This window comes from Silurus meridionalis, chromosome 17 (assembly GCF_014805685.1).
Source record: "Silurus meridionalis isolate SWU-2019-XX chromosome 17, ASM1480568v1, whole genome shotgun sequence".
In the NCBI taxonomy this organism is placed as follows: domain Eukaryota; kingdom Metazoa; phylum Chordata; class Actinopteri; order Siluriformes; family Siluridae; genus Silurus; species Silurus meridionalis.
Window position 1 is genome coordinate 21,074,769 of NC_060900.1, and position 15,413 is coordinate 21,090,181.

At 35.2% G+C, this 15,413-nt stretch overlaps 1 protein-coding gene across 1 annotated transcript in view; it reads right to left on the reverse strand.

Annotated features, from left to right (window-relative positions):
• Positions 1 to 3,806: 3,806 nt before the first annotated feature.
• ajap1 (adherens junctions associated protein 1) overlaps positions 3,807 to 15,413 on the reverse strand; it is a 59,019-nt gene continuing 47,412 nt past the window's right edge. The window contains exons 3-6 of the mRNA XM_046870402.1: positions 8,514 to 8,601; positions 8,088 to 8,330; positions 4,203 to 4,327; positions 3,807 to 3,845 (exon numbers count right to left, since the gene is read on the reverse strand). Coding sequence (XP_046726358.1) covers positions 4,255 to 4,327; positions 8,088 to 8,330; positions 8,514 to 8,601 — 404 coding nt within the window. The 3' untranslated portion in view covers positions 3,807 to 3,845; positions 4,203 to 4,254. The remainder of the gene's footprint in view (positions 3,846 to 4,202; positions 4,328 to 8,087; positions 8,331 to 8,513; positions 8,602 to 15,413) is intronic.

The following is a 15,413-nucleotide window of genomic DNA, read 5'->3' on the forward strand; positions in this document are numbered from 1 at the left end:
AAAAGGGGGCACCTATCATCCATTTTTTTCTATATTCAAAGCACATTCAAATCTACTGTCCAATTGAACCATGATTATTAGGGTCAAACTGTAACGACACATTTCTACACACATTGCTTTGCATGGTTGTGGAGAATTAGTGTCTACATTTAATAAATCACTTACCAAACCTTTTATAAAATGAACATTGATAGACTTATTCAATCAGCCAATCATGTAACCACAGTGCAATGCATAATTCATATATTCAATGAGCATCAACTCTGTGGGTAGAAATGGCATATTTAATGAAAGTGGTCAAAAAGGAATGACCAGAGTAGCTTGCATAAACACTCTTTACAAAAACAGCAGAAAACCACACTGAAATTCCTTCCTTCCTCCCAAGTACTAGAATCTGGGACACAATTTGGGAAAAGACCACGCATTGTTTGTTTCAATCTTCAACTGTCCAGTTTAAATGGTGCCTTATTAGCCTCTTGTTCTTGGCTGACAGGAACCTACTGTGGTCTTCTGCCTTTGTAGCCCATCTATTACCTGGTTTAAAATGTTTTAAAGTGCAGCCACGGTTGTAAAGAGGGCTTTCTTTTTGCAATAATGTAACCCCCTGTCAACTTAAACAAATCTGGCCATTATCCTTTAGAACCTTTCCACTAAAAAGACATTTCCAGCTGAAGAACTGTAGCTCAATGGGAGTTTTTTATCCAGAAACCTTTCTGAAATTGCCCCAACAACATACAAAGCCATAGGGGTTATGTCTTTACTCATCACAAAGTTTGATGTGAAGATGACCTGTTTCTCTTGAGTTGTTTGTGCATGATTGATTGTACTGCACTGCTGTCACATGAATAAATGACAGAGTGTAAAAATAAAAAAGAAATGTATGTTGGTGTGTTTGTCTGTGCAATGATTGGCAAATTAGCTGCACCAATGAGATCCTAATTGTCTAGGTTGAAATGATACCTAATGTAATCTAAGAAATAACCTGCTAGTTAGATATCTAATTGTTAACAAACTAATTGTTAGTTAATGATGCATTAACAAAATCTAAAGCAGAGTATGAATTTTCAATGAGGAGAAAAATTGCTGGCCATATAAGATTGCTGAAAAAAAAATGTTTTTGTACCACATTGTGTTTAAAACCTTGACCCTGCTTGCAACTGAAAATATAATGAGTCTGTCTAGGGTTTTGTTTTCTCTTGATGCCATTCAACTAAAAAGTTCAATTTCTATGGATGATGGTTCAATGTGCAACTACAAAATACACTTTATGGACAAAAGTATTGGGACACCTAACTTTTCCAGACATATATGTATCTTCTTCAACCTGTTACCACAAAGCTGGAGGCACACAATCACATATAATTTTCCCTTCACTTGAACTAGTCAACCCAAACCTGTTTCAGCATGATAATTACCCCTGTACACAAAGCAAGCTCCATGAAAGATATGGTTCACGTGGGTTAGAGTGGAAGATCTTGAGTGGTCTGGTATAGAGCTCTAAACTCAACCCTACTGAGCACTTTTGAGATGAATTGGGATGCTGACTGCACACCAGAACTTCTCACCCTACATCAGTACCTGCATTTACTAACACTCTTGTGGTTGAATTTACAGAAATCTCCACCAAAGCACACACCAAAATCTAGTGGGACATCTTTCCAGTAGAGCAGAGGTTGTTATAAAACCGGATGGGAACTAAATGTATAATAGAATTTTCAAAAACACATCAATTTTATCATCTGGCCTCCACAAACTTTTGTTCATACACTGTATATGGCAGAATTACGATGAGACCCCCCCCAATTCCCCCCTAGGGCTTGACTTCACATTTGCTCAGTGCATCCAGGCCTATAATAAAATGAAACGAATAAAGTAAAATTCCTTTGATTATCATTTCCCACATACTATAGGATAGATATGTATGATATGCAGCCTGTAATGAAGATAGAAAAGCACAAGCCTTGTCATTATATATCTATATTATTATCTTTAAATTTTTTCAGTGTGCTGGATTTTACATCATGCTTTTGCCATTGTAAATGTTTGCTTTTGTTATGAGGACTTCTATATAGAAATTGTAGAACTGGTAAAGCATTTTATAGCATACTTTTATTTAATTCTATTCTAGTCAAGTACTAATTTCTAGCTAATATTTGTTTTCTTGTGTGTTTTGTTTTTAAGAAGATTGCACAAATCGATAACTGCCATCATTGATAACTCTTTGGCCTTGTATTCCTTTGCAGTGATTTGTGAAATGAATATCAGACAGTCGAAGATGCAGACACACACACATGCACACACACATTCATATTCACATATGCACACAGGCTCACATTCAGCTACTTTCACAATTCAGATGTAACCATGGGTCATTTCTAGCCTTTCCACAAGTTGAGAATACATTAATTTTATTTACCTATTTCTCACCCAGAAACAGAAAGGTTTGAGAAGAAGCACAAAATGAAAAAAAAAACCTGAACAGCTCTCTGTATAAATGAATGATCCTTACAGTTTTAAATGAAAGAAAAAAAATATCCACTTCAGCATTGCACCATGTGACGTTTCTGCATTCGGTAAATACATCTTTCTTTCTGAAGCCCAGTAAGAAATAATACACGTTATGAATGTGTTCAAATGACTCAATTTACTTGGACTTGGCACTTAACGATGACTTGGCACAAAAGTAAAGCATGTGATGTGTTTTTATATTAAGCCCTAAAATACTGATTACTTTACACTGTTTCTGTAAAAAAAAAAAAAAAAAAAAAAGGAAAGTATTGCAAACCATTGTGAAAAACATTTGACCAACCCATGACTAAGGCTCTTTGACAGTATAGATATAATACAAAACTGTGACCATAGCCACCAAACAAACAGACTGTCATTTTTCAGTAATGGCACCCCATAGCAAATAAAATAGCTTCTATGGATGAACAATCATCAGAAATGATGATGACTGAATCGTCAATAATAACGTGAAACTTTAAAAAATTTCTTTCTCCCTTGACTGAATATTATATTAACAGTTCCAAGAGTTGATGCACCACAACTGAGTAATGTGATGTGTTTGTGTGTGTGTGTGTGTGTGTGTGTGTGTGTGTGTGTGTGTGTGTACAAAAATAGAGAAGACTATTCTATTTAAAACAGGGCCTAATAACCATACATTTAACTCAAAAGTCGGCCAAGGTTCTTGTCGTTTGGTTTCTTTTACCTAATCAAAATGTTCTTTATAAATATTTTTGGATGTCTGCAACACAATGTTGTTCAACTATTTCAAAACATAGTTCAAATACATATTTATACTTTCTATACAAAAAAAATCAAAACCAAATTGATGGGTTGATATACAATAACTGTCACAGAGATGACTCGTTGTGTCTGTAGGTTTTTTTGTTTTTTTGTTTTTCTCCCAGACGCGTCCCATCTGTACATATTGGCACATATTGGCGTTATTGGCACGTAGTTCTGAAAAGTCTGTTCACCCTTTTCACAGAAAGCAGCCCCTCAGGAAACAGCGTTCCAACACGTCTGTGGCGGTGATCTTCCTCAGATACTTCTACACATACAGTAAATTTATGTATATAATATATTAGCTTTAAGTATATTGTATCATTTCTAAATGACCGGAAGTCTGTATGGAAAATAATCTGGAGTGGGAACCATAGAACGACTCTCATCTGTCATCATCTTAGAAAAATAAACATCTTCGCTCCATGTCCAGGAAACCCACGTGTGTTCTTTATTCTCTTTCTGCAACACATGGGCTTTTGTTTCTTTATTCGTTTTGAATAATTTTTTTTTTTACATTTTCTGTCTTTGAGAATTCAGGGTGTTCCCATGGGATTCTGTAATTTGGGAAATTGGGGGAAAAGTTACAATTAGGACATAAAAATAAAGCACAGCTATTTTTTCATTAAATTCTATTACAGCTACTAATTACCGTGAACTGAAAATTTCCACAAAAAGCATGTAATTATGAGATGTTTTCCGATACTCCTAAAGCAGAGCTAAATATAGTCTATTTGTGTTGTCATTATAATTACAGTTTAAGTAAAACAGTGCATGCCATAACTAGTAGTTCTCACTAAGTATCTGCAGGGAATTATACAAAAGAGAAACAATCCCCTTATGACTCAGTGAAGAGGCATAGCCTGAATGCTAAACTGATTTGAATTGTGAAACAACTGAGAAACAGGACATACCAGGGTCCAAAATTTGAGAAAGCTGCTGTTAGCCACGGGTAGTAAAAGGCCCTCAGCAGGAGATCTCGAACCATTTATCAGACACAAAGGCCACAGGGATTAGCTGCCTTTCAGTTGGTGATGGTCTGGAACACACACAGTTATCTCTAAGAAAACATTTATCTCAGAATATTTTAGTCAGACTTCAATAACTACCCACGTTTCACTCAGGGGCATTTGAATGCACTATTTTATATGCAAAAACACTTTTTAGTGCTTATCACATATCCTCCTGGCATCATTAAAGCACCCATAAACATATCATTTTAAACCATTCATATAACACATGTATATTATACAGTACAGTATATGTGTAGCATCCTGGCACAACCCCTTACTTAGAGAATATTTTTATATTTTCTATTATACAGTATACAGATGGTCCCAGAGATGGTTCTACTTGCGATTTTTTTATCTTAGGATGACGAGAGCGATACGACAAAAAATGTACAAATATTTTACATTTCACGCAACAGAGCAGTAGATGCAGAAAATGAAAATGATATATCAGCAAGAAGCAGGAAAGGCTGTCACAGTTATAGCACCATCTTCGACTTACGATATTTTTAACTTATGATAGGGTCATCGTAACGTATCTCCATCGTAATTAGAGGACTACCTGTACATTTTAGAAAACTACAGACTTAGCTGTACTGAGAGAGAAACTAAAATAGAATTTAAGGATTCAATTTTGACAGCAAAACATTGCTTGTCTAAAGGCAAGGCTGTTTATTAGTTTCATTCAATAATCATTTGATGTAGTAAAGGAGATATACACGATACGGACAAAAGTTTGTGGACATCTAAACATAAGATTTGTATGTGTTTTTTGAACATCCCATTCCACATTTAAACCCCATTTGAGGTTATAATAATTGTACTCTTTTAGAAAGATGCCATACTGGAACTTATTTGGGTTTCCAAGTTCAAGTTTTGTTGGTTTAAAACCAATGAAGTAACAGATCAAGAAAGACTCACATATGGCTGGAAAAGTCAGGTGTCCTAATACTTTTGTCCATATAGTGTATGTAGAACAAGAAATACAGTATTACAGTATATATATATATATATATATATATATATATATATATATATATATATATATATATATATAAATATATAAAATTGTTAGCGAAATACAGTAATCCCCAGTTTATAAACAAAAAATTGTGATGCCACCACAGAAATGCTTTTTTTAATGTTTAAGCCATTATTTATCCTCCCACCAACTTTAAACACACATAGAAAATAGTGCAGTGTATCACATTTATAGTGAGTACATGTACTGTACAGTATACAGTTCTGTAGTAGCGTAGCCTATGTTTATTGGTTAAAGTGTCCTATGAAGTAAAAAAAGTGGCTGAGTTAAAGATCCACGTCCCGCATTCTTTACTTTCTGTTCTGTACTGTATTAACATTTTACTTCAATTTTATAAGTAATAATTATATTTTTATTAATACATTTCATTATTTCAACATAAAACTCAATAAAAACAATTCCCCATGAGTTTTTTTGGTCTATCGTGCTATCCGCGAGAGACTGGGAAAATCAGCCAAACAAATTAGTTATGTGGCAAATGCAATTCAAACCGTGGTAAAGCGAGGGTTTACTGTATATCTAAAATTGTAAGCAAGTGTATTATGTAATTGAGAACATTTATTTGAAAGGAAATTCATTAAAAACAAGGTGACTGCCTGGATGGGCATATTTTGACAAATCTTTAATAAATTAAGGGAGTTTGACTAAAATCTGATATATTAAAACACACAAGTACCAATCTATATAAACAGTTGTATAAGAGGAGAGTCAGTTTCCATATATATCCATATTTCCATACCATATATTGTTTACTGGATGGGTAATTCTTTATTTTATTTCATTTACATAGTTTGTTTGTTTAGCTATGTGGTTGCTTTAGAGTTGGTGTAGGGTATGATTATTTTTTACCTTACAGCCAATTGTACAACAAAAATAATTTTAGGCAGAGGCAGGACACACAAAAGACTGTTAAACGGTGAAGAATTAAAAAATTTTTTTTATTGCATATATTAATGGTTCAGTGTAGTAAATATGCATCTGAGATGTACACCACTTTGGCAAGCATGAAACCGACAAAGTTTTCTGTGGTGTCTGCTCAATTTACCTAAAAATGTAATGAAATGACCCTCCATCCAGGTCAGACAAGAGCTGAATGCTGAGCATGGAGGAATGATTGAAGAAAAGAAAGCACTGAAATGAGGGTTGTTGGGCTTTTTTTGGGGTAGATTTCTTCATACCTTTCTTCCAAATAGTTTTTTTCTCTTTCAATATAGTGCATCCAAGAAAATCTCACTTTTACAAACCCTACTGAGGATTTGACAGGTCTTTCATGTAATATAGGGCTGTCAAAGCCAATGAAATGTTTGCACATTGCTCAAAATGTCACATTTTTACATGCATTTAGGCTAATTGCTAGGTTGAGGTAATATTCTTTAATGCATGTTTGTTCAACTAACTGGAGTGTAAAAGGCAGCAAAGCTTTACAAAATGAGCACACAACAAAATGAATCCTAGCCTTACCCTCTTAAACCTTACCCTTTTAACCATACACCCTTTAACACTAACCTTGACCCTCTTTGCCCTAACTTTCTTAACCCTAACCTTTTTAACCCTAACCCTCTTAATTCTAAGCTTCTTAACCATAACCTTCTTAACCCTAATTTTCTTAACCATAACTCTATCCTTCTGAACCCCTACCTTAATATTCTTAACCCTAACATTTTTAACCCTAGCCATCTTAACACTAACCTTAACCCTAGCCCTAACTTTTTAACCCTAGCCCTAACCCACGTAATTTTATCCCGATTTAACCTAACCATCTTAACCCTATCCCCCTTAACCCTAAACCATTAATTCTTAACCATAACCCTATTACTCTAACCCCCAACTCAAGTTTTTTACCACCAAGCACATTTTCATGCCTCAATGCTTAAGCACCATTGTAAAGTGTTTTATTGATATAGTAATTAAAAGCTTTACTCTTACATGCCAATCAAAAGTCTACTCTTCGTAAAATCAAACATGTACTCTGTAACCTTGTCCACAATAAAGCAATTACTTAAGAATAAATAAAGAAAAATTGTTACAAATTATTAAGAAGAAACAAAGCCTTAATGCAACAACTGGCTAAATAAGAGAAAATAATTATGTAAGATAATCACATTAAACATGAGTTTAAATGTAATTTTGAGCACACTCGCATTACCAGCATTATAAAACAGTAATTGTGCATCCAACTAATGGTAGGTTTTCTTTTTCTAGCCTAAAACTTCTTTTTTGTTTGTTTGTATTTTTTATAATGTCATATAAAAATTAGTAACACATCTACTGTACCATCTCATTTTAACAGGGTTGATCCACATATTTATAATAGATAAATACATTTATAATTTATAGCTCTACTTGAACAAAATGACCTTTATTTTATTATGATATAAATCATTTAAATATTTTTTTATATTTCTGTTAATTTTTTTATTACTTTAATTCAACTGAATTGTACAATTTAATTCAATCATGAGACATGGATATGTAAAATGTTAAACAATATTATTTGTGTTGGCATGGATTTTGACATATAATCTCCCTGCATCAGTGTTAATCAGACAACTCTGCTTCCAGTGTTGAATAGAAAAAAGAAGTTCATATCAGGAGGTGTTTGCAAATATATTAAATCTTCAAATGTTAAAGCTATTATACATTTTGTTTAATGTATGTGCGTGTGTGTACATCTTTGTGCGTGTGTCATAAGATTTTCAAGCAGTGTTAAATATGCAAAGGAACAGTATGCAGCATGCATCTCTCACCTGCTCCCATTGTAGGTGGTCTTGTAAATCGGTGTGTGTTGGATCATCTCGTCTGTGTAGACGGGCACAGCGTTGTGCACACACTCATGAGAGCACTGTAAACTATCGTTGTAGGCGGTGAAGATGTCCACCTTGCTGGGTACGCGTGCCGGAGTGAAGTCAGTCAGGTTCTGGCAGCTTTCTTCCTGCTGGTTGATCTTCCTCTGGTGGCTAGTGTGGCGGCCATTTCCCGACTGTGCACAGCTACAAAAACACGCACCAAATTCACAAAGCCAACATAAAATCATACCTGGAACCTCTGTGTCTGTTTGACACTTAACACGTACAGGGGAAACACATACAACACGTTCAACTCAGAGACAGGAACAAGGAAGAGACAAACAGAAAATTACAATCACACTTATGCTAGAAAAGAATCTTTCCTACCAGTTTTTAAGGACTAATGTTGTTATCAAGGCTGCGATGACCATGATGAGTGAAACAGTGATAGTGATGATCTGATGCACTGCCAAACCTGCAAAAATACACACGAGGCCACAGTTCAGTAAATGCAGTTTAATTCTGGTCATTGTGGCATGTAAAAGGTCCATTTGTACTGTAGATAGAAGCCCAGAAAAGTTTCTGTTTAAAAAGAAATAATTACAGTGAAAAATATAGGCTAAAGTACAGATTAATTAAAGTAAAGTTTCTTGGCTCTGTTATGCTGTAAAAGGATTTTTTTATGGCAGGGGTTCTTTGCGATGAATCTGCCCTAAGTGTGCAAGGACTCACTGCACGTTTTCTAGCAAGTATTAAAATGATGGAAATCATATGCCATGGCCTTTTCAGTTACCAGATACCAACCCAACTGAACATGCATAAGATTCTGGGGCAACATGTTTAGACAACGCTCTTTCACCATCAACAATCTGAGAAGAATGGTGTTTGTGTTGAACTGTTTAGTATTCTGTATACTACTTTTCACATGCTTAGTCAAGCACATCACTCTGGAGGAAAAAAATAAATACAAATAAAAAACATGATGTGCTGATATCACTCAACAAACTTTTTTTCTTAGTTAGAGCGAAATGTTCAAGAAATGACAGTGAAGGTTATTTCAGCAAATGAGACATACTAAACAGTTAGTTCTGTATCACTAATATTTATACAGAAAGTCCTGAATCATGCAACTGACAGAAACAAAAGCTTTGCCATGCTCTTCCTAGTCAATTTATGCGATCTTGTGGTAGAAATAAAAGATACCAATCTACGTCACATCCAGCTATAGATAAACCATGAAGCCTTGAGGCTTTTAGAACTAACCCACTAAAAAGTCCTGTATGACTGTCGAGTAGCTGAAAGCAACTTCAGCTCCACTGAATGATAAAGCAGAGATGTTCAAAACGAGGCAATCCACCACCAGCTTGACATAATCGGCCTACACATTAGTAGAATGTGTAGAACGAGGTGCTGTTGAGTGATATGCACTGCCATGGGGAGCCATAGTTTCATAAAGTCCTACTTCAGAAGCACTACCACACTCGCAAACTGAAGACACCTGGTAAGGACACTTCAATTGGCAAAGTGGTAAATTAAGCACGGAAGCCTGCAGAAGTCGAATGACGGAATATCATCAATAACGCTCCCACCCTCTTTACACAGCTGTCTCGTTTGTAGTTTATGTGATATTCATTACCCTGGCAAGGATACAAAATGAGCCCATGTTTTGTAGGCTAAATCAATACATTTTCTTGTGCAAACATAACCTTTTAAACGTGTTTGAACATGTCATATTATGAAAGATTGAAGCTTTGAAATGTCATATGCAATTGTCATTCAGTGCCAGGGCTCCGGAATGCATAGTAGACAACAGGTCAAGGGGATCAGCTTGTAGTGATGTGACTCAAACTCAGATGAGTGAGATAGCAAGAGCAGCTGGCCTTGAACTCTGTGTTTAGATTATGGTAGAGGTTATGGGCTCAACAAGGAAAAATAACCCACATTTACAAGCCTGGGTGAAGAGCGACTGGCACTAGCTGAAATACCTCCTATCACTTCCTTGCTATTGCCATATGAAAACCTTTATTAAATTTTCTTCAAAAGTAAGGAAAAAACCAAGGTTCTGGAAACTAAGTTACAAGCTGGACAAAGAGTGCTTCATAACCCTCAAAATACAAAAGTACCAAAGCCTGGGGTTATGTTTACTTTTCCAATAAGAGCTTCATCAAATTCATTTAATGGTCCAGTCCAGCACATGCCAAACTACTAGCATTATTTAATATATTGTAATAAAAGCCATGGATCAACTGTAAAGCAGAAACCAGCAGTCTAAATGGAGCATCAATTCTATGTGCAATAAACCTTCACTATCTTGCTGTTTTCATATACTTCTACAACAAGTTTCTTTTAAAAGTGTACAGTATTTCTAGCTTCTAAATACAAAGCTGGATGATAAATCTGGTACATCGAGAGTGATTCTGAGGATCATCCAGATTGCTCTCTTCTCATCTTTTTTTTTTCTTTCAAGGCTGTAGCAGGTCCATGTAGTTATAGCTGAAAACTCACAGTGGTTTTCAAAGTGGTAACTGACTACTTCTTACAATGGCAACTGTCCAATAAGGTCTGTCTAGACTTCTATATCCAATGCCACAACTCCTCCTGAGGAATCCCCAGACATTTCCTAAGACAACTGTGGGATGTAACCTCTCTAGAAGGTCCTAGGTCTGCTTTAAGGTCGTCATCCAGTAATATGTACTTGAATAGCTGTTGGAGATTGTTAGGTGCACCTCAAGAGATCCTATCAAATGTGCTACTCCACAGCTCTCCTAGATTGCCAAGCTAAAAAATCAAAATCATACAACAATTTGGTCTTCTCTATAAGGTCAGTTTAATTGTCTATTTACAGTATATACTAGCTACTTCATTTAAAAAAGAAATGAATGCATTTGTGAAGCAGCTCAACCCACTGAAACCCACTGAGAAGCAGAGTCATCTTTACATGAAAGCTGAGGTGATTCAGAAAAATGTGACTCAGCAACAAAGTGAACTGAAATCCAGTTTGTGCTTCCCCACTAGTCACAAACAAACAAAACAAAAAACGCCTGGAGTCACATCATTGAGAATATTTCATATATAAAAAAATCCAGGCTAATGCAGTTTCTTTTCCCCACCACATTCATTAGAAATAAAGTACAAAAGTTTAAATGTAATAAACAAAAGGCAAAAAAAAAAAAAAACCTGCTATGCTTTTAGGATTTGTTTGCATAGTTACCACCTTAAACTTTCTCACACTTTTTAAGGTTGTAGCTTGCACTTTACTGAGTGGTTATTGGTTTATTTTTTTATCATTGTTGCTGTGCTACTGTCTTGTTAGTGCCACATCCTTATTTCTGTGCATAGCTTCATTACTGTTGCTAATTAGCCTTGAGAACGTGTCATCACCATTAAATCAATGTATGTGCATCAGTGTTTTTGATTGTAAGGCTAAATTGATAACCATATGTGGGCTGGGAGATTAAGGCAGGCATGCAGGATGTCAGTGCGAGCCAGGCAGGCTGAGCCAAGTGCCACACGATGCTGAACATGTGAGAGTAAGTGGGCTTTTTTTATTATTATTATTATTATTTTCTGCAAATACCTCTCAGATTAAGCAGGCTTATTGCAGGAGTCTTATGAAACACAGTGCCTCAGCACAGCTGTCAACATGATGGTGAGTCAAGTGGTCCATTAGTAAACACAAAGCGAGTATTAGAGGTAGGCTTATGTCCAAATCAGGAGCAGAAAAGCATCATGCCTTATGATTTTACTAACAGAGCTTTTTTATGCAATGTTACTTTTTGGTTAAGGAACAAAATGTCGTGCATTTATAGAAAATAATATTCAACAACGGAGTGGAAGTTATAGCTCAATGGGTCTTGTAATCCATTGTAGGTGAAAAAATATAATTGGAAATTCTTTTATTATATTGCTTAATATTAGTAATATCAAAAGTAAATTAATGCAATGAATCGCTTATTAGACATAAATCAAATGGTTTTATTTATAGATTTATGGATTATTATGTACAGAACCTTAGCTTGTTTAACTAATGTACTGAAACTTGGCATAATATGTGCAATTAATAACAAAATCAACATCTATTCTAATGTTTTGCAACCTTTACTGTGAACAGTATGGTGGAAAAACTGTGGATTTCTACAGTGTCACAATACTACTGGCCAAATTCTTAAACACTCACAACACTATAACCAGCCCTGACATTTCATTGACTTTATATAACAGCAGCCCACTTGTGCTAAGGCAGTTCAGATTGAATAAGCAGCTCTACAGAAGTTTGATTGCACCTCAGATGCAATGCTCTACAGTTTGACCGTGTAGGTAGCCCTTTTGTAATGTTTTTTTTTTTTTTTTTTTCCTTCACTGCACTGTATTACCTGCTGTCAGTGAGGTTCAAACACTTATTTAGTCCATATCGATGTGCTGAGCTGTCGTGATTGCTTAGCTGACACTTTGGCCTGTGTACTTCTGCATATGCATGAGGATAAGTTTACTTCCTTTGCCTCTATTCAGTTGTGCGGTCACAGCAGGTTAATGTCATCTGCTTCTCGCTTGCTAGAAAACATCCTGCATGCCCTTTACTGCTTATGGGTGATGTATACCTTGATCACTTGAGTTTAAACACATCCAAAAAGTTTTTAGTGTAATTTGTATTGAAAAAATAAACTCATACTGTCTCTTTTATGTACTTTTTTGCAAAAATCTAACGATTTTTACTATGCTATTCATTAGAGATCGTTTGAGATCAAAGGTTTGTTGAGATTCACCTTTCAGTTCCTGCAATCAGCATGATCATTCAAATAGTTTTTTTTTCATTCATCTACACTTAGTACCCCATTATGACAAAGTGAAACTCTTGAAATGTCTGTAATAAAAAAAAAAAAAACAACCCTGAAATATCATATGTACATAAGTATTCAGACCCTTTGCAACAACACTTTAAAATTTGATAAAGTGTCACTAAACTTTTCCATGGTTAGACCCAAGTCAAGGTCTAGAAAAATCTTATCCTAATCATTGCTAAGATTTTTCTAGACCTTGACTTGGGTCTAACCATGGAAAAGTTTAGTGATTGGACTTGATTTGGAAAGGGACACACCTCTCTATTAAAGGCCACACAGCTGACAATGCATATCAAAGCAAAAACCAAGCCATGAGGTCAAAAGAATTGCCTGCAGAGCTCAGAGTCAGGATCCGAATGCACACGTACATTAAATTCCTTGCACAGACATTTTGCCATAGCCAACACAACAATTTTTAATTGCCCTAAAAAGGGAGGAAGCCACTAGTTTTAACAACCAGACAAAGAACAGATCGGCCAGGGAAAACAACAGCAGTTGGTAACAGAGTCATGTTGTCAAGAAATCACTGTAAAGAAAAGCCCAGTCAGTGGCATCACCAGCAATAATCAAATCACAAAAAATCATAAAAACAAATCACACCACAATCTTGAAAATAGACTTCAACAACAAAAACATGAAGGTCATAATTAGAAGATACTGATTAGAAAAAAATAAGTTCAGAGATTATCCACAAAAGTTCTGGATCCAAAATAACTTCTACCAAAGTGAGGGAAAGGTCAAAGTATGGAGAAGGAAAGGATCTGCTCATGAACCAAGACATACTGTATGAGCTCATAGGGCTTTTTTTTTATTGTTGATGTAACTTGAGATGTTGGCAGAAAAATAAGCTCAGATATCTACAGGAACATTCTGTCTGCTACTTTACAGATAAATTCTTCCAAAGCTTGATGGAGTTATCGCAACAAGGAATAAGCAACCATTTTAAACAACCATACAGATGTATGGTATCTCTCCCTATATTTTTCCTCACATTAAATTAGTATAGGCTGTATGAAAGGAGTTGTCTTCCAATTTGTTTAACACATCAGGAAAGCTGAACTGAAGCAAAACATCTGATCCAGATGCTCATATTCATTTTTTTTTTAATCTTAAACCCAAATGTCTTTAGTGTATAGCAAAAATAACTAAAGAATTGGCCTGGCTGTTTCTACAATATACTTTCAGATGGTCCTCATAAAGGAAAACAGTGCTTAACTTGAAATTAAACAAGGTACATGCATTCCTTCTTCATCATGGGTTACATAAAGAAGAGTCAAATATTGTGTGCAAAATAATTGATAGTGAAACAATGAAAATTATATCAGTTCAAAAGTTTTTTGCATTATATCATTATTCTCTAATAAACGAACATGCTAAAATTTCTGTTTTTGTAACTGTCTTTATAACTGCCTGCAACCTGTCAAATCCTTTAAAGGGATGTGCTGCCAGATCTGTTCTTATCCTGACAGGTTGCTTGGCCCATGATTACCAGTTCATCTTGACATATCTGTTAATCTGAGCCAGATGTCTTACAATACCTTCTTTCTAGTCTGTCAAGAAAAAACTTTGTGTGGAGATTTTGTCATATTTTGTCATATTCAATTATTTCAGCTTATCATGATTTTTTTATAAAATGTCATTACTTTTAACTATATATAATAATAATACAATTTCATAAAATAAATAATACAATTTAATAATCATTCGTTTTCCTTAATTTTTTTTTATAAAGAACCTAGGGGGGGCTGCAAATCATGACCTGAATTCACACCTGTCTTCATTACATAGATTTGAATAAATATTGCTAAATGTGCATATCTTTGAATATGTATTGAGTACATTATTAGGTATTTTCAAATATGTATTTTTAAATGTATAAAGTTTAATTGCCTAGCTTAAAAGACATGACCTGCACCAATCTGTTCCCCTCTTCTCTTTCACATGTCTCTCTTCCTCTTTCATGCCTCGATGAATGCAGAAAGCAAGGGAGTCTTGTTTATGAAGGAATGGCAGAGTTTTTATGAGACTTGTGCTTCGTGCTCGACCTTGAACAACGATCAAAATCTAACAGGCTGATTCACCTCTTGCTCCACATATCGATTTCTATCAGGGGACTCATTCCCCAGCAGTCATAAGTAACCCATCACATTCATGAGACAAAGCTGTATAATACCGAGAGGGACTGGTGCTAACGGTACGTCTATTAGTCCCTGGTTTACAAAATCAAAGACAAGGGCAATGTGTCATTTCATTCGGTCTGAGCCTGTGGAGAGGTAAATACTATATACTGAAACCAATTTTCAGGAAAAAAAATATCCCTGGTCAAGCTTTTCACACAAGCTTAACACTATTTTCTATATATTATGTGAATATAGTCTTCTCTCTACCCATAGCATTTGATATGACTAAAGTTAATGTAACTTACTGTTCGTTTAACAGTAAATATTTC